A 26,329-nucleotide genomic window follows, 5' to 3' on the forward strand; every position below is an offset into this window, starting at 1 on the left:
GAGTTATAATTATCAGATGCACACCTTCCGCTGTCAGGTAACTTTAGCAGGAACCAGAAAGAGCCTTCCCACCTCTTACTAGCAGTAGAGATCAATTCAAACTCAGTGGCTTGGAAAAGAGCTAAAGGACACTTCTTCGATTAAGCTGTAGAAAGGGGGCAGAGTAGGGGAGGAAGAGAGGGCAGCGGTCCCACCTTTCCACTAGGCACAGAATCACCCCATGCAATGATCAAGAAGATTTCCCAGAAACAGGTGTTCCTACAAAAGGAGGCACAAAAGCTAAAATGCATTGTTGGTGATGAGGACACCCTGATGCCAAGGCATGAACTGGCCCAGCCAAGTCCAAGTCTGAGAGCCACAGAGGTAAGTCGCTCCTTTTCTCTGCAGAATCTGACTTGGCAGCACTATGGCTTACTCCAACCCTTGAGCTACCACCTGAACTTCCACAATGGTTGTTGACATCCATTCACACCACAGAGGCTCCACTCAGAGTTGCACAAAGTCAGAGCTGGAGAGCCCAGCACAAGAACACTTCATTGGACCCACAGGTGACAGAAAGGAAACAGACCTAAGAGGTTGGGAAACTTGCCCAAAAGTTTCATAAAACTTTTTTCCCCCCCAAACAACACATTTTAAATGTATAGGAAGAACATTTTTAAAAATTGCTATCATAAGTTACTTTATAAAGTCAAAAAATCCCTCTTTTATTTTCAAATTTGGGATTCCACAAGTTTGGGTGTCCTCAGGCAGAACACAGTCACAGTTTGTGTTTAAAAGGCAGCCCCATTCACAGATTTTTCAGAGCTTCTCCTAAGGCTTCCTCCAGGTCCACACCCCCATCCCAGGATGCTACTATGGTATACACATTCCTTCTCTGATGACAACTGTCTCTATGCCACCTGCCACCTCTACCAGGCTGAGGCTCTCTCACACAGGGATAGTGACTGACTCCTCTGTGAGGCTGGTGCATCAAGCACAGGGCCTGACAGATGGTCGAGGCTCAAATGAATGTCGGTACCTGAAGAACAAGCCAACGGGAATAAACTTAGGAGACTCAGTACAAGCTAAGTGAGGAATCCGGGTGGGGGAAATCAGAACACACTTAAAAGAAGGTGGGCCGCTAGTTCTAAATGACAACCCTAGAAAGGGGTTCTAGAAGGCAATATAAATCATTTCCTAAAGATAGCAGGTAAATTTTAAGGCCCAAGAGATAAACATAAGAATTTGTGTTTTTAAAAAAGGGGCCCATGATTCATATGTAAAATTAGCAAAGTTTCAAAAAATGATAATTTTCAATGACAACAAGGGTTGGTACAATAGGATGTCCCATATTTCCATACTGGAAATATAAAATAGTATGACCTTTCTGGAAAGTCACTTGCCTTAAAATGCCTATCACAATAAAAACAGCAGCAGCAACAACTAATAATTGAGTACAGATGCTCCTCAACTTATGATGGGGACCAGGTGAGGTGGCTCGTGCCTGTAATCCCAGCACTCTGGGAAGCCATGGTGAGAGGATTGGTTGAGACTGGGAGTTCCAAGTTGCAGTGAGCAGCAATCACACCACTGCACTCCCACCTGAGCGACAATGAGATCCTGTCTCAAAAAACAAAAAAACACTTATGATGACGTTAACAACCCAATATACTCACCAGAAGTTGAAAATATTGGGCCAGGCACGGTGGCTCATGCCTGTAATCCCAGCACTTTGGGAGGCCAAGGTGGGTGGACCACCTGAGGACAGGAGTTCGAGACTAGTCTGGCCAACATGGTAAAACCCCATCTCTACTAAAAATACAAAATTAGCTGGGTGTGGTGGCAGATGCCTGTAATCCCAGCTACTCGGGAGGTGGAGGCAGGAGAATTGCTTGAACCTGGGAGGCAAAGGTTGCAGAGAGTCAAGATTGTGCTGTTGCACTCCAGCCTGGGCGACAGAGCGAGACTTTATCCCGGGAAAAAAAAAAAAATACCGTTGTCGGAAAAGTATTTAATACACCTAGCCTACTGAACATCACAGATTAACCTACCCTGCTTTTTTTTTTTTTTTTTTTTTTGAGACAGAGTCTTGCCCTGTCGCCAGGGCTGGAGTGCAACCTAGCCTACCTTAAACGTGCTCAGAATACATATATTAGCCTACAGTTAGGCAAAGTCATTTAATACAAAGCCTATTTTATAATAACGTGTTGAGTATCTTGTAATTTACTGAATACTACAATGAAAGAGGAAAAACAGAATAGTTGTATGGGTACTTGAAGTAGTTTCTACTGAGTGTGTATTGCTTTTGTACCACCATAAGGTTGAAAAATAGTAAGTTGGGCCGGGCGCGGTGGCTCAAGCCTGTAATCCCAGCACTTTGGGAGGCCGAGACAGGCGGATCACGAGGTCAGGAGATCGAGACCATCCTGGCTAACACAGTGAAACCCCGTCTCTACTAAAAATACAAAAAAAAATTAGCCGGGCGTAGTGGCGGCGCCTGTAGTCCCAGCTACTCGGGAGGCTGAGGCAGGAGAATGGCGTAAAACCCGGGAGGCGGAGCTTGCAGTGAGCCGAGATCGCGCCACTGCACTCCAGCCTGGGGGCGACAGAGCGAGACTCCGCCTCAAAAAAAAAAAAAAAAAAAAAAAGAAAAATAGTAAGTTGAACCATCTTAAGTCAGGGACTCTGCGCCAACTACCTGCCAGGCACTATTCCAGCATTTTATGTGTATTGACATTTAATCCTCAACACAGTGCTCTGAAGTGGATACTATTACTATCCCTACTCTTCAGTTCAGAAAACCAAGGCACAAGGAAGTGAGTGACTTGGTTATAAAGTGACCAAATGGTGGAGTTGAGAATCAATTGCAGGCAGGGCAGCTTTAAGTCCCTGCTTATAACTAGGTCACTTTCTTAGTCTCCTCCTGATCTTGTAATTCTGGTCTATGACTCTATCCTAAGGAAATAACTAGAAATACAGTATAATTTTATTTATAAGAGTAAAAAATTAAAAGCAGTCTAAATGTCTGACATTAAGGGAATGGACAACACATGAAGGTGCTATCCATGTGATAAAACATTATGCAGCCATTAAAAATCATTAAAAATAGCAACACTCTTTGAACACACTTGATTCCTATTCATTCTATTCATCCTTCTTATTCATTCTAGATATAGTAAAGAGCTATTATTAAAAATACAACCATAAAGTATTAGGAATAGAGAAGAATATTTTTTGTAACCTTAGGGAAAGGCCTTCTCAAGTACGACAGAAACCATAAAGAGAAAAATCAATAAATTTAGCTACATCAAAATTTTAAACCCCTACTTGATTAAAGAACCACACATCAAGTTGAAAGGCAAACTATGGGCTGGGCACGGCAGGTCACACCTATAATCCCAACCTATAATCCTAGCACTTTGGGAGGCTGAAGCACAAGGACTGCTCGAGCCCAGGAGTTTCATAAACATATGAAAAGACAGCAAAAATAAAAGGACTAATAATAACTAATGTTGACAAGGGTTTGGGAAAATATATTACCGGTAGCAAAGTGGAGTAATATCTTTGAGGGTGATTTAATAGTATATATTGAAAAGCTAATATATACATAGACACCTAATCAACATCTATAATAATCTATCCCACCACAGAAATATATACACCAGGGCATAGGGTTACACACACTACACACACATACACAAGTACATTCACACTCACATTCTGTGACTGCACACTTCAGTCAGTGAACACACAGAAACAGTCCTAGAAGCTGATTCACTCCTACTTGTGGGGTATAAGGACACAGGACAGGCAACAGGACACCATGGTATTTTTTTAACTACAAATTTTTACTCTGTATTTTTCTATATTGTTTTAATTTTCATGAACACCTATTCATACCCTTTATGTGATTTTAAATAATTATAAAAACACGAAAAATAGATCTTCATGAACACTCATGGAGGACTGCCAGAACACTGAGTACAAAAGCAAGTGGTAGAACAGACAAAATATACTTGTGAAAAGGAAACACTCTAAAAAGGTGTAGACCAAACTGTTAACAATTACACCTGAAGAGTCGGACTTTTATTTCATACGTTTCCATATTTCTAAAGTTATTTGAGTTATTATTACTTCTGTAATATAATTTGAAAACTAAAATATTTTAAAATAATACTTTAAATTGCTCATGGCCTGTTAGGTGATAAAAGTTAAGCACGAAATTGTATATACATTTTTTTTTTTTTTTTTTTTTTTTGAGACAGAGTCTTGCTCTATTGCCCAGGCTGGAGTGCAGTGGTGCAATCGTGGCTCACTGCAACCCCAATCTCCCAGATTCAAGTGATTCTCCTGCCTCAGCTTCCTGAGTAGCTGGGATTACAGGTGTGTGCCACCACTCCGGCTAATTTTTTTTGTGGTTTTGTATGTGTGTCTGTGTGTGTGTGTGTTTGTGGTTTTTTTTTTTTCTTTTGTAGAGACAGGGTTTCGCCACATTGCCCAGGCTGGTTTTGAACTCCTGGGCTCAAGCCATCCACCTGCCTTGGCCTTCCAAAGTGCTGGGGTTACAGGTGTGAGCCACTGCACCCAGCCTGTATATAAAATTTAAAACTATATCCATAGTAGGCATTTTTCTCTAAAACACAAAGAAAATACAACAAATGTTTATAGTTATATTAAATCTAAGTTACATGGCTGTAGTGATTATATTTTCTTCTTTACAAATTTTTATATTTTCCATGTTTTCTAAAATGAGCCTGTATTACCTTGACAATCAGAAAAAATAAGTAAAAATCATTTGTAGAGTAATAAAACCACTGAGAAAAGATTATTTTTCTCCTGTTCCATCTGGAAGGGAGCAAGAGGGAGTATCACTAGCCAGCTTCCCAACTGTGAGACCACAAGCTTCCCACTTGACCTTTTTCCTCATTTGTAAATAAAACAAACACATAAAGGGGATAATATTAGGACCTGCCTCACACAATGAAATGAAATAAAGTACTTGGCACATAAGAGGTCAAAAAGTCTTAGCTATTAAAAAACAAAAACAAGAAAACAAGCAAACAAAACTGTGAGTGAGGATAGTCTGATGTGAAGGAACGCCACCATCTCCCTCCCTCCTTCCCCAAAGAAAACCTCACATAGAAAAGCTGGATGACATTTAACACTCTACCCCTTGCACACATAGCTGAGCTTGAAACCCAGAAAGAAAGCAGAGTCCAAAGCAGCAGAAACAAAATGGTAGCAATCAGTGAGCAAGTGGCAAAGCTTAAGGGCTCAAGGGAGAACGTGACCTGAATAGGGTTCTTAAGAGCTGAGTGCTGAACTGAGAGCTGGAGACTGAATCAACCCCAAGAGAGGGGAGTCCAGGCTGTAGGCCCCTGCATGCCAGGAACCAGAACTGAAATAACTGCATAAAGCCAGAGGCCATGAGAGACTACATTCATTACCCGCCATAAACTGGGCCTAAAAACACTGCCCACCAGCCTGGCAAAGCTGCAAAGAACCTTGCCATCTGGCAGGAGACTCTTACTGAGGGGCTCTCACTAGGCACAGATGCAGGCTTCAAATTCACACTACCCAAACCAATGCAACTAGCTAAACTTGTGCAGCCCCAGCAGAGGGAAAAACAAAATTCCCCTTAGGAATGCTTCCACCATTCAAGGAACATGGGACTCCTACAGAAACAAATCCCCACTCAAAATGAATTTACACTGGAAAAAAAACAAAAACAAACCACTTCAAGAGGAAATAAATCATCATAAGGGAGACTAACATGACACAGGAGGAACCTGCACCCCAGGAATTAGAAATAATAATAGAATCAAAAAGCATCTTTAAAATAAGCATGTTTAAAATTAATGGCAGACTGTTGATACTTGTTGAAAGCTGATTAAAGAACACAGATGGTTCATTATCATTCTTTTTTTTTTGTATGTATGAAATTTCCATAAATGAGTTTTAGTAATTCCAAAATATAAAGTTTTAAAAAGTCAAAGATGTTCAAAGAGCTGAAGGAATAGAAACCATAGAGTAAAAACAGGCAGATTTTTAAATGCCAAAAAATTTACAAACACACACAATAATTGAGACAAACCATTTTTTAAAGAGCTATAAAATAGAAGAGAGACAGCTGAAGAGAGAATTAGAAATTAGAACATTAAATGTGAAAATAATCCTGAATGCAAGAGAATGACATAAACAGATAAGATTTTAAAAGAAAAGATGCACAGAAGATTGAATGAGAAGGTTCAAATACTTCTATTAGAATACTAGTTAAGAAAAAATAGTAACCAAGAAAAAAAAAAAAAGACACAAACCAGATTGAAGGAGCGGACAGAGACCCAAGTGGAATAAAAGTAAGCTGAAAGGCCTGGCACGATGGCTCACACCTGTAATCCCAGTACTTTGGGATGCCAAGGTGGGCAGATCACCAGGTCAGGAGATCGAGACCATCCTGGCGAACATGGTGAAACCCTGTCTCTACTAAAAATACAAAAAATTAGCCAGGCATGGTGGCGGGCGCCTGTAATCCCAGCTACTTGGGAGGCTGAGGCAGGAGAATGGCGTGAACCTGGAAGGCAGAGCTTGCAGTGAGCCAAGATCATGCCACTGCACTCCAACTTGGGTGAAAGAGACTCCGTCTCAAAAAAAAAAAAAAAAAAAAACAAAACTATGTCGAAACCTAGAATAGGGTAGTTAAAGTGCAGAATAGCAGAGTCAAAAAGAAAACATCTTAAAAGCTACAAGAGAGAAAAAGATCCTCCCTACTCTCCCTACTCCCTTGGACACAACCATATCGAAATTAGGCCAATAATAACCTTGCAATGGCCCCTAAGTATTCAAGTGAAAGGAAGAGTTGCATGTCTCTCACTTTAAATCAAAAGCCAGAAAAAGATTAACAGACTGACACTAGATTTCTCAACAGCAAAAACAGTTGCTAGGAGACAATGAAATCTCATCATTAAAGATGCAGAGAAAAATAAAGGTCAACATAGAATCTAAAGCTATGAACAACTGTACAAAAGTGAGGGCAAAATAAAGAAAAAGATTTTTTTAAAGTTTCAAACATACCACAATTTTTTTTTTTTAAAGACAGGGTCTCACTCTCCTCTAGGCTGGAGTACATGGCACCATCACAGCTCACTGCAGCCTCCATCCCTTGGGCTCAAGTGATCCTGCCACCTCAGCCTCCCACGTAGCTGGAACTACAGACATGTACCACTCCACCTGGCTAATTTTTTTTTTTGTTTTTTGTTAGAGACAGGGTTTCATGATGTTGATCAGGCTGGTCTTGAGCTCCTAGGCTCAAGCAATCCGCCTGCATTGGCCTCCTAAAGTGCTGGAATTACAGGTATGAGCCACCATGCCTGGCCCAAGACTTTATTACAAATAAGTCTCTGCTAAAAAAAAGTTAGTAAATAAAGAAAAAGGAGGCTGGGCATGGTCGCTCACGTCTATAATCCCAGCACTTTGGGAGGCCGAGGCGGGCGGATCATGAGGTCAGGAGTCCAAGACCAGCCTAGCCAATATGGTGAAACCCTGTGTCTACTAAAAAATACAAAAATTAGCCGGACGTGGTGGTACACGCCTGTAGTCCCAGCTACTCAGGAGGCTGAGGCAGGAGAATCGCTTGAACCTGGCAGGCGGAAGCTGCAGTGAGCTGAGATTGCGCCACTGTACTCCAGCCTGGGCAACAGAGTGAGACTCTGTCTCAAAAAAAACAAAAACAAAAACAAAAAAAGAAAAAAGGAAAAGGAAAGTGAGCCTAGAGGGAATGAGTGGGATACAAGTAATGATGAGAAAAGAAATGCATAAACTTGGTAAGTTTAAATAAATAATAACTGCTAGGGGAAAAAAACTAATTTGGGGAGGGGTTAAAACAAATTAGAACTAAAATACTGGCCACTGTAAACTGGAAAACAGGATTGGAGAGGTAGATGTTAAAACTAGAATTTCTAAGGTACCAATGTTTGAAAGCACAGCCACCTCTTTTCTTTTTTTTTTTTTGAGACAGAGTCTTGCTCTGTCACCCAGGCTGGAGTGCAGTGGCGCGATCTCGGCTCACTGCAAGCTCCACCTCCTGGGCTCACGCCATTCTCCTGCCTCAGCCTCCCGAGCAGCTGGGACTACAGGCACCCGCCACCATGCCCAGCTAATTTTTTTTTGTATTTTTAGTACAGATGGGGTTTCACTGTGTTCGCCAGGATGGTCTCGATCTCCTGACCTCGTGATCCACCCGCCTCGGCCTCCCAAAGTGCTGGGATTACAGGCGTGAGCCACCGCGCCCGGCCTGCCACCTCATTTCTAACAGCACGTGCTCACTTCGTCTCTGTCACATACTGGTAATTCTCATAGTATTTCACACTTAAAAAAATTATTACATCTGTTCATGGTGATCTGGGCTCAGTCATCTTTGATGTTACCATTGTTATTGCTTTGGAGAGCCTAGAATCACACCCATATAAGATATCAAACTTCACTGATAAATGTTGTATGTGTTCAAACTGCTCCACCAACCACCCTAGCTGTTCCTCCATCTTTCTCCCTCTTCTTGGGCCTCCCTACTCCCTTGGACATAACCATACTGATATTAGGCCAATTAGTAACCTTGCAATGACCTCTAAGTATTCAAATGAAAGGTAGAGTTGTATGTCTCTCACTTTAAATCAAAAGCTAAAAATGATTTAGTGAGGAAGGCATGTTGAAAGTCCAGACAGGCTGAAAGCTAGGCCACTTGTGCCAAACAGTTAGGCAAGTTGTGAATGCAAAGAATTCTTAAAGGAAATTAAAAGCAAAACAGCCTTATTACTGACATGGAGAATGTTTTAGTGGCCTAGATAGAAGATCATACCAGTAACAACATTTCCTTATGCCAAAGCCTAACCCTAACTCTCTTCAATTTTATGAAGGCTGAGAGAGGCAGTAAGCTGCAGAAGAAAGAGTTTGAAGCTAGCAGAGGTTGACTTGTGAGGATTAAGGAAAGAAATCATTTCCCTAACACAAAAGTACAAGGTGAGGCAGCAAGTGCTGACATAGAAACTGCAGCAAGTTATCCAGAAGATCTAGCTAAGATCATTGATGAAGGTCGCAACACTAAAAACAGATTTTCAATGTAAATAAAAACAGCCTTATTTAGAAGAAGATGCCATCCAGGACTTTCATTGCTAGAGAGAAGTCAATGCCAGGCTTCAAAGCTTCAAAGGACAGAGTGACTCTCTTGTTTATAGCCTCACGCAGCTGGTGACTTTAAATTGAAGCTAGTACTCGTTCATCATTCCAAAAATCCTAGGGCCCTTAGGAATTATCCTAAATCTACCTTGGCTGTGCTCTGTAAATAGAACAAAGCCTGTATGACACCACATCTGTTTACAGGATGGTTCACTGAATATTTTAAACTCACTGTTGAGAACTACTGCTTAGAAAAAAGATTCTTTTCAAAATATTACTACCCATTGACAAGGCACCTGATCACCCAAGAGCTTTGATGGTGATGTACAAGTAGATGAATATTGTTTTCATGCCTGCTAACACAATATTCATTCTGCAGCCCATGGATCAAGGAGTAATTTCAACTTTTAAGGTTGAACTTACAAATTATTTAAGAAATACATTTAGTGGCCAGGTACGGTGGCTCACACCTGTAATCCCAGCACCTTGGGAGGCCGAGGCGGGTGGATCACGAGGTCAGGAGATTGAGACCATCCTGGCTAACACAGTGAAACCACATCTCTACTAAAAATTAAAAAAAAAAATTAGCCAGGTGTGATGGCACATGCCTGTAGTCCCAGCACTTGGGAGGCTGAGGCAGGAGAATGGCGTGAACCTGGGAGGCAGAGCTTGCAGTGAGCCGAGATCGCGCCACTGCACTCCAGCCGGGGTGACAAGGTGAGACTCCGTCTCAAAAAAAAAAAAAAAAGAAGAAATACATTTTGTAAGGCTACAGCTGCCATACACAGTGATTCCTCTGATGGATCCGGGCAAAGCAAATTGGAAACCTTCTGGAAAGGATTCACTGTTCTAGGTGTCATCAAGAATATTTCATGATTCATGGGAGGAGGTCAGAATAGCAACTGGGGCCAGGCATGGTGGCTCACGCCTGTAATCTCAGCACTTTGGGAAGCTAAGGCAGGAGGATTGCTTGAACCGGGAGTTTGAGACCAGCTTAGGCAACACAGTGAGACCGTTTCTACAAAACATTTTTAAAAATTAGCTGGGCATGGTGACACATGCCTGTGGCCCCAGCTACTCGAAAGGCTGAGGTGGGAGAATCACTTGAGCCCAATAGGTCGAGGCTGCAGTGAGCTGTGATTGCGTCACTGCACTCCAGTCTGGGTGACAGAGACCCTGCTTAAAAAAAAAAAAAAAAAAAAAAAAGAGTCAATCGATGCAGCAAACTTCACTGTTGTCTTCTTCTATGAAACTGCCACAGCCACTCCAACCTTCAGTAACCAGCACCCAGATCAGTCAGAAGCCATCAACATCAACGCAGGACCTTCTACCAACAAAAAGATTACAACTCCCTGAAGGCTCAGATACTTGTTATTGTTTATCTCGTAATAAAGTATTACTTTAATTTTAATTGACAAATAATAATTATATATATTAATGAGGTACACAGTGTTGTTTTCATACATACAATGTATAGTGATCAGATCAGGGTAATTAGTATCTCCATCACCACAAACATCTATCACTTCTTTGTGCTGAGAACATTCAAGAGCAATAAAACATTTTAATTAAGGCATGTACTTTTTTTTTAGGTATAATGAATGCTACTGTATACTTAATAGACTACAGTATAAACATAATTTTTATATGGGAAACAAAAAAATGTGTGACTTATTTTATTGCAATATTTGCTTTATTGTGGTGGTCTGGAACTGAACCTGCAATATCTCTGAGATATGCCTGTAGTGTAAAAAGAATATAAATTACAATCTAAAAGTAATCAATAGAAGAATAAAAACAGAAAGTATAACTTCTACACCAGTAAACGAGACAAAGGCTAAATAAAGAAAACTCGATCAAATCAATATAAGACAGGAAAAGAGAAAACAAGAAAAGAAAAAGTATAATTAAATTGAAAATCCAAAATAAGAGGGCACGGCCAGGCGCGGTGGCTCATGCCTGTAATCCTAGCACTTTGGGAGGCTGAGGCAGGTAGATCACTTGAAGTCAGGAGTTCAAGACCAGCCTGGCCAACATGGTGAAATCCCGTCTCTACTAAAAATGCAAAAATTAGCCAGGTGTGGTGGTGCATGCTTGTAATCCCAGGCACTTGCGAGGCCGAGGCGGGAGGATTGCTTGAGCCCAGGAGGCAAAGGTTTGCAGTGAGCAGAAATCATGCCACTGCACTCCAGCCTGGGTGACAGAGAGAGGTTCCATCTCAAAAAAACAAAACAGGGCTGGGCATGGCGGCTCATGCCTGTAATCCCAGCACTTTGGAAGGCCGAGACAGGTGGATCACCTGAGGTCGAGAGGTCGAGACCAGCCTGACCAACATGGAGAGACCAGCCTGACCAACATGGAGAAACCCCGTTCTCTACTAAAAATACAAAACATTAGCCTGGTGTTGTGGCAGGCGCCTGTGACAGTGCCAGCTACTTGGGAGGCTGAGGCAGGAGAATGGCATGAATCTGGGAGGCGGAGCTTGCAGTGAGCCAAGATCATGTGCCACAGCACTCTAGCCTAAGCAACAGAGCGAGACTCTGTCTCAAAAAAATAAACAACAACAAAAAAAAATTAGCTGGGCGTGGTGGCGCATGCCTGTAATCCCAGCTACTCAGGAAGCTGAGGCAGGAGAATCTCTTGAACCCGGGAGGCGGAGGTTGCAGTGGGCCGAGATCGCGCCATTGCACTCCAGCCTGGGCAACAAGAGCGAAACTCCATCTCAAAAAATAATAAATAAATAAATAAATAAATATTAAAAAACAAAACAAAGAGAGGGCAGAAATAGATCCAAATGTATCACTAATCCTAATAATGAAATGGATTAATATACATTCTCTCCAAGTACACATGGAACATTTATAGAAACTAATCACACATAAGGCCAACAAAAAGGAGATTTTAAATTTCAGAGAATTGACACCACGCTCGTTTTCTAACTACAATGTAATTAAGCTATAAAATAATACTGGAAAAGAGATAAAACCCACATATTTGGAAACCAAAAAATACTTTTAACAACCCACGAGTTGAAGAAGCAATTAAAACTGAAATTATAAAATGTTTAGTACTAACCAACAATGAAAGCGTTACACATCAGAAATTGTGGGGTACAGCAAAAGTGAGATCCAGGGAAAACTCTATAGCCTCGAATGCATTTATTAAGTAACAAGAATTTTGAAAAACGTGTTCAACCTACAACTAAAATGGCTTAAAAACAGATCACACACAAATGAGTACACATAAAACTGAGGAAGAAATCTAAGTAGGATCAGTAGATGATATCAACATCAACATCCAGGCGTGACAGCATACTACACCTGTATATGCTGTTACCATAGGGAAACTGGACAAAGTGTACATGACATTGCTTTCTTTCAACTCCATATGAATGTATAATTAGCTAAATAAAAATTTCAGTTAAACGAACCTGGCCAAAATCCAAAACACTAATAATACCAAATGCTGGTGAGGATGTGGAGCAACGGAAGCTCATTCACTGCTGATGGGAATGCAAAATGGTACAGCCACTTTGAGACACAGTTGGGCAGTTTCTTAGAAAGCTAAAAATACTCTTACCACACAATCTGGCAATCACGCTCCTTGGTATTTACCCAGATGAACTGAAACTTTTATCTACCCAAAAACCTGTATACAGATATGTATGATAGCTTTATTCATAATTGCCAAAACTTTGAAGCAACCAAGATGCTCTTCAGTAGGTGAATGGATAAACTGCGGTATGTCCAGAAAATGAAATATTATTCAGCACAAAAAGAAATAAGCTATCAAGTCATAAAAAGCTAAGGAGGAAGCTTAAATGCACATTACTAAGTGAAGAAAGACAATCTAAAAAGGCTACATTAATGAGCCCACCATATAACATTCTGAAAGAGGCAAAACCATAGACAGGAAAAGAATCAGGGGCTGCCAGGGGTTAAGGAGGAGGGAAAGATGAATAGGTGAAGTGCAGAGAATTTCTAGGACAGTGAAACTACTCTGTGTGATACTATAATGGCGGATACATGTCATTACACATTTGTCAAAATCCATAGAATAGGCCAGGCACGGTGGCTCACGCCTGTTAATCTCAGCACTTTGAAAGGCCGAGATGGGTGGATCACCTGAGGTCGGGAGTTCGAGACCAGCCTGACCAATATGGAGAAACCCTGTCTCTACTAAAAATACAAAATTAGCCGGGTATGGTGGCACATGCCTATAATCCCAGCTACTTGGAAGGCTGAGGCAGGAGAATCACTTGAACCCGGGAGGCATAGGTTGCAGTGAGCCGAGATTGCACCATTGCACTCTAGCCTGGGCAACAAGAGCGAAACTCCATCTCAAAAAAATAAAAATAAAAACAAAAAATAAAAAATAAAAATTCCATAGAGTATACAGTATCAAGAGTGAACACTAAACTATGGATTCTGGGTGATAATGATGTGTCAATGTAGGTTCATCAGTTATAACAAACACACTACTCTGGCGCAGGATTTTGACAGGAGGTTGTGTGGTTGTGGGAGGAGGAGGGATATGGGAAATCTCTGCACATTCTGCTCGATTTTGCTGTGAACCTAAAACTGATCTCAAAAAATAAAATCTATTTTAAACAAACACAATGGAAGGCCGGGCACAGTGACTCATGCCTGTAAACCCAGCACTTTGGGAGACCAAGGAGGGTGAATTGCTGGAGCCTAGGAGTTCAAGACCAGCCTGGGCAACATGGTGAAACCCCCCCTCTACAAAAAATAACAAAAGTTAGCTGAGTGTGGTGGTGTGTGCCTGTAGTCCCAAGGAGGGTCTGTAATCCCTAGGAGGCCAAGGTGGGAGAATCAACCTGAGCCCAGGAGGTTGAGGCTGAGGTGAGCCGTGATCTTGCCACTGCACTCCAGCCTGGGCAACAGAGTGAGATCCTGTCTCAAAACAAAACAAAACAAATGGAGCCTTTTGCATTTAAAAAGGAACAGAATAAACCATAGAAAGTGGAAGAAACAAATATCTGAGTGTCTACTATTTGCCATCACTGTTGGGTGGCAGGGTACAATGATAAGCAAAACAAACATGATCCCTATCCTCTTGGAGCTTACCATCTAGAGTAGAAATGAGATACCAAAGAAATAAACAAAAGAACCGAACTGCACAAATATAAAAGTATAATGTTCAATGACAGGGACATAACAGGAGAACCTGATCTACACGAAGAGTGAAGACAGTGCCTTTGAGGAAGTGATGGTTAAAAGAGCGACCCAAAGGCTGAGTAAGTTTGCCTAGACAAGAGTATTCTAGACAGAAGTACCAGCATATGCAAAGGCCAGGGTAGCTGGAGCACAGTGATAGATCAGGAGATTGTCAAAGATAAGGCTGGATCAGTAGGCAAGGGTCAGATCATGCAGATTTTGGATTTTATAATTAGAGCAACTGACATCATACTTGGAGGGCATTAATGCAGTGACATAATCTGATTTGATTTTTAGAAGATGGCTCTAGCTGCTGTGTAGAGCATGGATTAGAATGGGGGAGGGGGTGGGCACAGAAACCTGTTGAGAGCTATAGTGGTAGGTAGGTAATCTGGGCCAGGTAGGTGATGATGCAGAAAGCAGGAGTGGCAATACTCTAGATACTTAGATGAGACTGCTGCTAAGACTTGGTGATGGACATGAGGAGTAACAGAACAGCAGGTATGAAAGACAGTCAACTCTAAGGTTTTGATATGAATAAGTGGACAGAAATGCCGTTTACTGAGAAGGAAAATAAAGGAGGAAATAATTATAGGGGAGTAGGTTGGAAATCAAGAGTTCAGTCTCACAGGTATTAAACTTGAGATGCCAGTAAAACGTCTCAACAGAAATGCCAAGTAGGGAGTTGGGGATACCTTAGACTAGAAATGTGGGCTCAAACAATATACACTGGCTTATAGATAGTATTTAAAGCCATGAGAGTGAAACTGCTAAGGGAGAACATACAGAGAAGTAAGCTTAGTACCCTGCGGGAACTTGGCATTTCAGAGGCTGGACAGAAGAGAAATAGTTGAAGAGATAAAGGAAAATAAACAGGTCAGTGCAGTGGCTCACACGTGTAATCCCCATACTCTGGGAGGCCAAAGTGGGAGGACTGCTTGAGTCCAAGAGTTCAAGACCAGCCTGGGCAACATGGTGAGACCCCATCTCACAAAAATAAAATTAGTCAGGAATAGTGATGTATGCCTGTAGTCCCAGTTACTCAGCAGGCTGAGGCAGGAGGATCGCTTGAGCTCAAGAGGTTAAGGCTGCAGTGAGCTGTGTTTGTGCCACTGCACTTTAACTTGTATAACAGAGTGAGACCCTGTCTAAAAAAGGAAGAAAGGAAGAAAGGAAGAAAGGAAGAAAGAAAGGCTGGCCGAGCGCGGTGGCTCACGCCTGCAATCCCAGCACTTTGGGAGGCCGAGGTGGGCGGATCACAAGGTCAGGAGATGGAGACCATCCTAGCTAACACACTAAAACCCCGTCTCCACTAAAAATACAAAAAATTAGCCGGGCTGGTGGCACGCGCCTGTAGTCCCAGCTACTGGAGAGGCTGAGGCAGGAAAATTGCTTGAACCCGGGAGGCAGAGATTGCAATGAGCCAAGATCACACCGCTGCACTCTAGCCTGGGTGACAGAGCGAGATTCCGTCTCCAAAAAAAAAAAAAAGAAAGAAAAAAGAAAAGGAAAAGAAAGAAAATAAGCATAAGCAGAAGGAAGGATTATAGAAAGCAAAAGAAGAGAATGTTCAAGGAGGGAGTGCTCTGTATTCAATAACGCTGAGAAATCAATGAGGTCAGGGAAGGCTGGGCTTAGCAACATGGAACTTCCGGGACATGGAAGAAACAGATATCAGACTGGAGTGTGCTGAGGAGTAAGTAGGAGGTGACAAATGGAAATAAAGAGTAAAACCAATTCCTTTGAGAAGCTTTGTTGCAAAGAAGTGGGGGATAGTTAGGAACAGAAAAAAAGCTGGCAATAATGTGCAATCAAGAGGATTTTTAAAAGTCTCTCATTTCCTTGTTAACAACTGACTTAGGTAAAATTTAAGATTAAAGAAGGTTTTTGTTATTTGTTTGCTTGTTTTTAAGTCTGGGAGAGAGAAGATGCGTAAACGTGGAAAAGGCCTGGAAGAGAATGAGCCCAAAGAGTCAGGAAATGGAGGGTTCACTGATGGAGCAAGTCCCTGGAAACCTGGGAGGGGATGGGATCTGGGACACGTAGAGAAATTAGCCTCTGGTGAGAGGGATAAGGACCCAAGTCAAGTCAGTGATTGTGTATTTATAAGGACTTAGTATCCATAAAGCTTACTTCTACTTAAAGAACAATACACACATATCCCTATACTAATATGGAAAGATACAGCTTCAGAAGTGCCATGGTTTAAGCTCACATAATCCTGAAAGGTTTCAGACAACTTCAGAACACCAGAGTGTGGTCATGGCTCTAGAAAACCTAAAAAGCAGTTGTTTAAGAGTAGTGGGTAGGATTTATGGAGCATCTTACCTACAAAGGTCATAAAGACTGAAAAATTATGATTGACCCTTCAACATGCATTTGAACTGCCTGGGTCCACTTACATGTAAACTATTTTCAACCAAACTTGGATCAAAGACAAAATTTACGGGATGTGAAACCCATGTATATGGAAGATTGACTTTTAGTATATCTGGGTTCCACAGAGCTGACTGTAGGACTTGAGTATGCTTGAATTTTGGTATATGTGGGACCAATCCCCTCCATATGAGGGACGATAGTAGCTTCAAAAAGGACTTAGGTGTTGAAGAAAATTCGCCCTAACCTTTATATGGTTGTACACATCTTGCAAAGCTCTTTCACACTCATATTTTTCTTCTACCTTTGTAATATCCTTAAAATCACTTCCTGAGGATAGTGGGAGAGGATTATCATCCTCTGGAATAGATGTATGCATGGGTTCAGACAGGCAGATTAGAACACTTGTCCAAAGTACTAAAGCAAGCAGGTGGTGGAAGTAGGGTCTTAATCCACATCCTCTGGCTCCAAAACCAATGCTGATTTAATAATTAAATCTGTTACTAGGTAACAAGTCTGCCAAGTATTTACACCTTAACTTTTTGGGGTTAATGTCTAGAAGGGCAACCAAGCTCTCTTATACATCACCAATGATATCAGGGAGTGCTGGGCTGAAAGAATCACTGATAGAGTCAAATAAGTGATCTCAAGTTCTAGGCCCCAAACCTTTCCCAAGTGACAGTCTGTTCACCTAGATGACTAGAGGAAAGACATGAGCTTGGCACAGATATTGAAAGCAGAAGTCAAGAAAATTCAAGGTTGCCAAACTCTCAGTTACTGAGACCAAAACACAAAGGAACAGAGTCTCTGGCACTGTCTGATGATAGCGAAGCTTATGTTCTCTTTCTGGTAACAATCTAGAGCACGGTTTCTCAACCTTGGCACTACTGTCATTTTGGACCAGATAACTCTTTGTTGTTGGGGGGCTGTCCAGTGCATTATAGGATGTTTAGCAGCATCCCTAGTCTACCCACTAGATGCCCATAGCACACTACCCCCTGCTCCAGTCATGGCAATCAAAAATGTCTCCTGACATTGCTAAATGTCCCCTGGGAAGGGGCGGGGGTCACCTCTAATTGAGAACCACTCAACTAGATGGATTCCACTGTGACTGTAGAAGGCAAGGGCATGCCAGGTAGCTCTACAAAGAACATGAGGAAAGCCTACGAACATTTTCTTTTTTGGGCAATAGTTTGCACAGCTTTTTAAAAAAGCCTCAAATGTTCCATAGTCATGCTGTATCTCTTCTTTTTTCTTTTTCTATTTTTTTTTTTTTTTACACCATCTCACTCTGTCACCCAGGCTGGAGTGCAAGTGGCGCGATCTCGGCTCACTGCAACCTTCCTGTAGTTGGGACTACAGGCGTGCACCACCACACCCAGCTAATGATAGTCATGCAGTATCTACCAAGAAAAGTAGGCCTATCCCAAGAGACCACACCTTACTTAGAGGGATGGCTTCTGGACACCAGTCAGTCAGTCAGTCATGACATTAGAAGAAATGGACAGCAGTCTCCACTAAATGCCCAGTAGGAAGTCGTCTCTCACAGTAAGATGAGACTGATTTTGCTCATGGTTAAGAATAGGGAAAAAAAAAAAAAAAAACAAAAAAACAAAAAACTGAAACTCCCTCTTCTCAAATCACATTCCCTTTGTCTCCCAGTGCCCATCTAACATGGCAATTCTTCCCATTTGCCATGGAGCTTCCTTTGCTCCTGTACTGCAGAGGTGCTTCTCCAACAAATTCAGAGAGAACCCACGCAGCTGTCATGAGCTGAGGGTGCCCCAAGCAGCCAGGAGGTGTTCGAAATTGGTAATACCCTGTCCTTGTTAATATGTGTGATTAGCAAGCTTTAGGACGTTAGGAATTCTTTAATTGCAAATATTCTGAAATTAAACCCTCCATTCTAGAAGGCAATCACAAAACAAAATCTTGTAAAACATGCTAGAAGGGGAAGGGTAGAGGAGGGGGCCAACATTTATTGTGCAATGGCTCCCAGTGCTTTGCACTGAATTGGCTGTGAACTTATGTTAAGCCTGTGGTTGGATCACAGCCACATGCAGTAACCAAAGTGACTGCCAAAGTAAGCAGAAAATCGTACACACGCACCCTGGCCCCACATGTCTGTCAAGCCATCTTTCTTCTTTCTATTCTATCGAAGGGGGTTTACATCAGTAACCCAGCTCTACCAATGGGCTCAAGACAGACCCAGCCTGTACTGCTTGAACCACCCTCTACCAGAGGGAGAGAACACCACCCCCAAAAGGCCAGCAACATTTGCCAGTTGGCTATATGATCTCCTTTGAGAAAACGAACACTCAGTTCTTTGTCTGTTTTCTTGTTTTACAATTATTTACTCTGCCCATAGGAATCTGATGGGTTTTAGAACACTCGACTCAATGGTGTTATCCATCTTCCCATCACTGTGGTGTCAGAGAATAATACCACACCCTAACAATCCAGACCTTGAGAAGCAAATATTTTCTGAGAGTTTCTTCAAAGAGAATGCACGAAATAATTTTGACTTTACATGTTCTAAGTAAGGGATTTCAGATGCAAAGAATAATCTCTGGAACCCTTAAGCTTTCCCAGTTTCACTTTTCAGTTGGCAGATGCCTGTCCTCCTTTACCCCAAAATCTTGCAAAATACTTTTGGGTATCTCTGTTGGTTTGCCAAGCTATGCTATGCTGTAGACAAAATTAACTTTTTAAACTTTGGCATGTGAATGTTTGAAACAAAACCGTTTTAAAATATCTCTGCCATAGCACAGACTGGGTGGCTGGGCTCCAGTAGACTCAGGACAGAATCAAATTATTGTAACCCAAGTTCCAGTCCCCCTTGAGGTTCCCACACTGCCACTGCTAGACCTGAACTCCCTGAGAGAGAAACATGCCTTATTTCATACAGCACAGGTCTGGCACAAAGAAGCCTTTGTAAAAGTTTGTTGTTCAAAAGAACAAGATGGACGCTGTATCACATTAACAGTAAGATCTGTGTCAGGGTGGGTGCGGTGGCTCACGCCTGTAATCCCAGCACTTTAGGAGGCCAGGATGGGCGGATCACTTGAGGTCAGCAGTTCGAGACCAGCCTGGCCAACATAACGAAACCCTGTCTCTACTAAAAATACAAAAAAAAAAAAGTTAGCCAGGCAATGGTAGCATGTGCTTGTAATCCCAGCTGCCAGGGAGGCTGAGGCACGAAAATCGCTTGAATTTGGGAGGCGGAGGTTGCAGTGAGCAGAGATCATGCCACTGCACTCTAGCCTGGGCGACAGAGCACGCTGTGTCTCGGGAAAAAAAAAGATCTGTGTCAACTGTAAAGGTCTTTGTAATTGTTGCTGGAGCAAGGGATATTCTATTTTCGCACTCCATTAAGTTACATAAAGAAAAGATTGTGAACAACAAAACAAGCCAGTCTAATCATTTGTAATAGTTTCTACAAGCTCTCCCCAAGAATATTATTTTTGGTTCTTCTAAAATATAACTAAAAAGAAAAGTTTAAAAATCCCCCAGCACATGATTTACTCCTTTAAAAGTAGGATTTATAGACAAGGAGAGCACAGACCAAATCAATGTTAAAAATTAAAGAGGAAAAAGAGGTGCACATCTGAGGGTTTAAGTTATTGCTACCCAAAGCCCCCCTATTTCAGTTCTTGATCTCCAAATCCTGGGGGAAGGTAAATTTCGGGTGATGGATTATGCCTCAGCTACTCTGGTATTTATAAAACATTTTGGCAGGTGCTCTGCCAGGCAGTCTATAATTAGTGAATATGCCTCAGAAACATAAAGTGAATTCAAAGAGTTTCAAATGCCAACAGCCAGCCCCCTGAATACTGAGCTAAGTGTCACAGGGCTGCCACCATCTAGATAACTTGGTGCTGGGTGCCTTGCCACGGTGTACACATGTGCACATGCACACACCAGTTCTGAAGAGTCTTTTTTTAAACCTCTAATGGCTTGACCTCAACACCTGCTACACTTCCTGAAGACAGGCTCTGGAGCTCCACTTGTTCCTCGCATGCGGCTGCACTTTCTAGGAACGACCGCACACACACAGACGCTGGCCAGCTGCCAAGGCGGGGGCAGCCCAGCCGCCTCGGGCCTCGGGCCTGAACTTTCCCAGCGCTGTCAGGGCAGGATCCCGCTATGAGCTGACTCAGCGGCCGGTATGGAACTCTGCCAACCACACAGCAGTGCGGGGGCAGCCGGCAACTCACAGATGTTTTGCTAAACCAAAGCAATCAGTGGGAGGCAGGTCTGGGCTGGCGGCCAGGGTGCTGCTGTCGTGGAAGTTGGGATTCTCTGATTCTAGTCCTAGCTCTGCCACTATCTCCCTGGGTGATGTCAGCGAAAACCTCTGTGTATCTCAGTACCTCTCCCACTTCAGAGGCATGTCTGTGTGATGCAGGAGACGGTGGCACTGTTTACATAAAATAGCTCCCCGGGCACTATTACCTACCATGTGCCTGGCACTGGACAGGCTTTCACGTGTGCTAGTTCGGTTAATCCTTACAACATCCGTGGGAGGCACTGGCATCCTTTTTATTTCACAGATGAGAAGACACAGGCTCAAAGCAACTCAGAGCCCTACTAAAAGATCACAAGGGCAACATTTGGAAGTGATGGGATTTGAACCCCACTTCTGGCTGCAAACACTATTGTTGTAAAACTCAGATCTACTGAGTACAGACCTCCTGATCCAAGATGTTTGATTTTTCAGGTTCCAAAGAACCTTTCTTACATGACTTCTCAGTTGCCCTGTGAAAACTCACAGCTTTTCACAAATGATTTCTAAACAGTACCACTGGATCACAAGAAGTGTGTGTGCTTCTGCAGGGTAACCATGAACTCCCTTCCCAAGCACCAACAAGTCACTTAACCTGGAACAACTTATCAGCACTCCCATCCTTTTGGCAAGGAAAAACTATATTGTGGGTCACAAAGAGAAGAGGAATCACAAGTCAAAGGCTTGGTTGAGAACAGATTCCCTAGGCTCCACCCTCCAAGATAATTCATTAGGACTCTGCAATCTGTATTTTTTAAAAAGCTCCCTCAGCCATTTGGAAGTCACTTCAGCTTTCCTTGACTAAAAAGGAAATTTTGAGGTCTACCCTTCCCTGTTGTCAAGGGGATGATGTAAGAGTGAAATGAAATCATGTCTACAAAGGCTCTCTTTTGGAAAATATACGCAACGCAAGTGCTTCTTGTCAGCTGTGTTTAGCTCCAAAACAACCAACTGTCCTTAAGAGGGTTAGCCTGGAGCTAAGAAACTGTTTTAGGCAAGAATGTTCTTTTACATTACTATTAGAAAACATTATTATTAGAAAAGCTGTAATTAGTCACACATCTCATTTTAGATATTCCTCACAACACTGTTGCAACTTCATCTTTCCTTTAAAAAACGAGATTGTATTGACATTCTTTCACATCAAACTTGGAAAAACCTATATTAAGAGTAACATACAGGCCAGGGGCAGTGGCTCATGCCTGTAATCCCAACACTTTGGGAGGCCGCGGTGGGCAGATCATGAGGTCAGGAGATCGAGACCATCTTGGCTAACACGGTGAAACCCCATCTTTGCTAAAAATGCAAAAAATTAGCCAGGCGTAGTGGCATGCGTCTATAGTCCCAGCTACTCAGGAAACTGAGGCAGGAGAATCACTTGAACCCGGAAGGTAGAGGTTGCAGTGAGCTGAGATCATGCCACTGCACTCCAGCCTGGGCGACAGAGACTCCATCACAAAAAAAAAAAAAAAAAAAAAGAGTAACATGCATTTCATTGCTTTAATGAAGAAAATATTAAATAAGAAAAAAATCCAAAGTCTATTCATGTCTAGGCTGTCGGTCACTGAAGTGGGATGAGAAGGCACAGACTGGCACAGCCCCTGACCCTGTCAGTCCATTACCCCTCTCCAGCCTTTAAGAAGAACAAATGACCTCCAATACCAGAAAGACTGACCTGCTTGAGCTGCTCATCCAGATTCCAATTTGGCTGCCCTGCTGTGGAAACAGAAGGTGGGGCCTTGGAAGCATCTTTGGTATGGTCTTCTTTAGCTTGTTGTCCATGTGGTGGCAGCCCTGGTGCTGGAAGTAGATTAGACATGGGTGCCACTCTGGGATCTTGGCGAGCTACTTTCTGCACATGAAAATATTTTGAAGCAGCCTGGGTTTCTTTCTCAGCAACCTCCGCAACTTCATCATCCCCATCCTCATCTTCCAAACCTCCATCCTCTTCCTCAGGCTCTGAGTTCACGTTGCCCCGTTCAAAGACTTGGGCCACTGCTGTGGTGGGTGGAACTCTGGCTAAGGGACCTAAGGGAGTGCTGCCAGAAGGCCTCCCAGGTGTGGCGGAATGGAGAGTCGGCTGTGTGACCAGCTTTTGGGCATACAAGAACTGGGCTTCTCTCATCTGCTGGCCCTGCTTCTCTCTGGCATCCATCTGCAGAGGAGCCAGGTGTGGCTGCTTCTGTTGCTGCTGCTGCTGCTGCTGCTGCTGCTGCTGCTGCTGCTGCTGCTGCTGCTGAAGTGGTTCCATTATTGCCTCAAGCTTCACCCACAGAGTGGCATGACTCTGAACCTGGGCACAGCCCACCAGGCACACTGGGTCTAAACCTTAGTGATTAACAGAAACCACAAAGAAGGAGAGGGAAAAAACAACTATGTAAAACAGGTATAAAAAGGTTTCCTTTTCTCCAGTAGAGGGCCATGAGTTCTGAACACTAAACATATGCTCCTAAACCTGAGTTTTAAGATGAGTGAGTGGTGGGGGTTTTGTGGGTGGGTAGGAAAAGGTGTGAAGAAGAGAAACAGGATCTAAGAGGGGAAATAGGGAATGAATCTCAGTAGTAGTAGCAGACTGTTGAGGGCTTTAAAAGAAGTACATCCAGCCAATATCTAGTCTGTTAAAAGTGTTCTGATCTCTCTTCCTCTACATTATCAAACATTAATCTGTTACTGAATTAATGTCACTGAACATTAATTACTGAAAAGGTAACTGGGTTTGCTCTGTAGCAAAAGCTGTAATTATGCAAACAATAATAATAAAGGAAAAGAAGGGCCTACCTGCAAAAGAGAGAGTATGTTCCCAAGCCCACAGGAGAAAGATATCACCTCTGAGCTAGACACAGAACTATCAGGCAGACAGTTTTACTCTCATAGAAAAAGCAAGACCAAGCAAGCTGCTCTTGGGTTTAAACTTTTCAAATTTCCCTGATCAAATTGCCAGCCTGCTTGTTGAGTGGACTGGGCCATACTAACTGGATATTATAGCCTCAAAAAGAATCCAATTTCAACAACATGAAAGAAACACGCAAGGAGGCAAGAGTCTCAAATTGCGATCGTCACTCAAAAGCAAACGGGGGAATTCCTCTGGAGATTTTAAAGTTAATTAATTTGCAACAGATATCAACATTGTCTGAACAAGTTAATGCTGCTTCTTTTTTATAAACAGCCAAGTAAAACTCTTTACATCCCCTTTCTTTCTGATTCATTTCTACTATGACATTCTCTGACAAATACAAAAAGAAAAGGCTTTCAGGCCAAAAGCATTCTGGGGGCAGGTTTATCTGCATTCTTACCAATCAGTCTCCAAACACACATCACTTTCACACCCTGTTCTCCTTTAATTCCCCCACCTCTCCCCTGCAGGCCCTCACCCCCAACAAACTTCACTTGAGTTATGTTTCTTCAGCAAGTCTCCATAACTGAATGGATTACTATGCAAGGGCAAATTTTAGGTGAACAGGACTTGCAACATGGCGTACAATTTTGTCATCACATGAAAGAAGCTGCAGTGCACATGTTGGGACTTGATATCTGCATTGTTCCAGTGTTTTAGGATTGGGTCGAAAGACAAAAAACAAAGTGTCTTTAGCATCTTCAAAAATTCACGGAGAAGTAATCACATCTTTAGCAATAAAAACTGCTTGGATTTAAGATTTTTTTCCAGGTTAGAGTAAAAAAGGGTACAATTTTTAAAGCTAGGCCAATTAGTAGAGATTAAACATTCTCATTTTCTGTTTATCTTATAGCCCTGTTTGTGCCTTTTGTGTTCTGTGAAAGATTCGCATTCCAATTTGCCTCTTACTGCCTTTACTTCCTCTCTTGGCACTTTAGAAAGTGTGAGTTACGCTTGCAGCCATACTTTCATTCTGCTTTAGCTCTTCTTACAGTGTAAAACAGCATGACAAGATTTACATCCACATTAAATTCAGTTGGCAAAAGTGTTCATTTAAAATGAAAACAATTTGGGTCAAAGAAAATTACAGAATAAAGCAAATAATTCGGTGTTCATTTTAAATGTCCTCACAGTCATTACAGTCAATCAATCACGATTGGAATAATTTCTCAACCAAGTCCTGCCAGTCACTGAACAACTGCTTCTTGTCTTGTGGCACCATCTTCTCTGAATGCTGTCCCCAGCAGAGGGGGAGGTGTCCCTCCCACAGCCTCTTATAGTAAGACTGAGATGACTCAGTTCTACAACTCAATACACACACCCTCCCCCAAAGAGCCCATCTTCCCGCAGTCCCTAAGCAGCCAGCGATCCAAACAATGCCACCTGCCTACATTTGGAGAACTTATGTCTCAAATCTAAACCTCTTCATCCCTTCACACGGGCCCCTCCCCCATTTCCCCTAAAGTTCCCGGACCACCAAGCCGGGTGCAACGGACTGCCTGCAGCTTTGAACCCGGCCTGCCGACCATTCCCCTACCTTTCCTGCCGGATTCGTTTGGCCCCGGGCCCCTGTAAGCCCCACAGCCCACCTCCCCGGTCACCCCTGCACGCCTCCCCCCATTCTTTATTCACCTTCCCCCATTTAGCCCTATCACTTTTACCTCTACCAACCCTCCCAGTCAATCCGCTGGCTCTTCTCCGATGGCCCCCGCCCCATCTATCTGCGCCCACTCAGCTTCAGGGCCCCTCACCCTTCTTATCGCTTTATCTCAAATGCCCTAATGGGCACAGGGCGCTCGGGGCTCCCGCGGCGCTCTCACTTTCTTCGCGGTCCCCGCGCCCCCGGCCCGCGCCTTCCCCTCTCTCTCCACACCTGCCTCGGCTCCTGGCCTCGGCCCCTCCACCTGCCGCAGCCTCCCCTCCCACCGTGCCTGAGGGAGCCGGGACCCGCACCGCTTACCTGTGCGGGGCGCTCCGGGTTTTCGGGCGGCGGAGGAGGAGGCGGCCGCTCAGGCCCCGGCACGGCAGCTGCGTCTCGGACTCCTCCGCAGCCGGGGGCCACAGCCGGGGCGGGGCCCGCACCGGAAGCGGCGCCGCGGGGACGGACCGCCGGCCAGGGGCGGACCGCGGGTCGGGCGCAGGGGCGGGGGCGGGGCGGGGCCACAGGGGGCGGGGCGGGCCCGAAGCCGGAAGCCGCTGAAAAGGGACCGGGTTGGGGGGCGGGGGTGGGACGAGGCGGAAGTGGGTCCCACTGACTGCGCCGCCCGACTGAGTCGTGGGAGGAAGCAAATGCAAGCGGGCGTAAGCTTCGGCCAATGGCAAAGTGCGGACACAGAGGGGTTCCGGTGTGAGCACTTAACGCGGGGAGTTGAAAAGAGCCGGGCTGGAGATAGTGTTCTCCGAGCGTTTTCTGTTGCGGAGGTTGGTGTGGCTCGGGCGGTTGGCTGGAAG

The 26,329-nt window shown here is 43.4% G+C and overlaps 1 protein-coding gene across 2 annotated transcripts in view; it reads right to left on the reverse strand.

Annotated features, from left to right (window-relative positions):
- ARID3B (AT-rich interaction domain 3B) overlaps positions 1 to 25,995 on the reverse strand; it is a 59,289-nt gene extending 33,294 nt beyond the window's left edge. For both annotated transcript variants that reach the window (XM_009210630.2, XM_003901200.3), the window contains exons 1-2: positions 25,839 to 25,995; positions 22,661 to 23,313 (exon numbers count right to left, since the gene is read on the reverse strand). In XM_009210630.2, coding sequence (XP_009208894.2) covers positions 22,661 to 23,236 — 576 coding nt within the window. In that variant the 5' untranslated portion in view covers positions 23,237 to 23,313; positions 25,839 to 25,995. The remainder of the gene's footprint in view (positions 1 to 22,660; positions 23,314 to 25,838) is intronic.
- Between the last annotated feature and the right edge of the window lie 334 nt (positions 25,996 to 26,329).

Source organism: Papio anubis, chromosome 7 (assembly GCF_008728515.1).
Source record: "Papio anubis isolate 15944 chromosome 7, Panubis1.0, whole genome shotgun sequence".
In the NCBI taxonomy this organism is placed as follows: domain Eukaryota; kingdom Metazoa; phylum Chordata; class Mammalia; order Primates; family Cercopithecidae; genus Papio; species Papio anubis.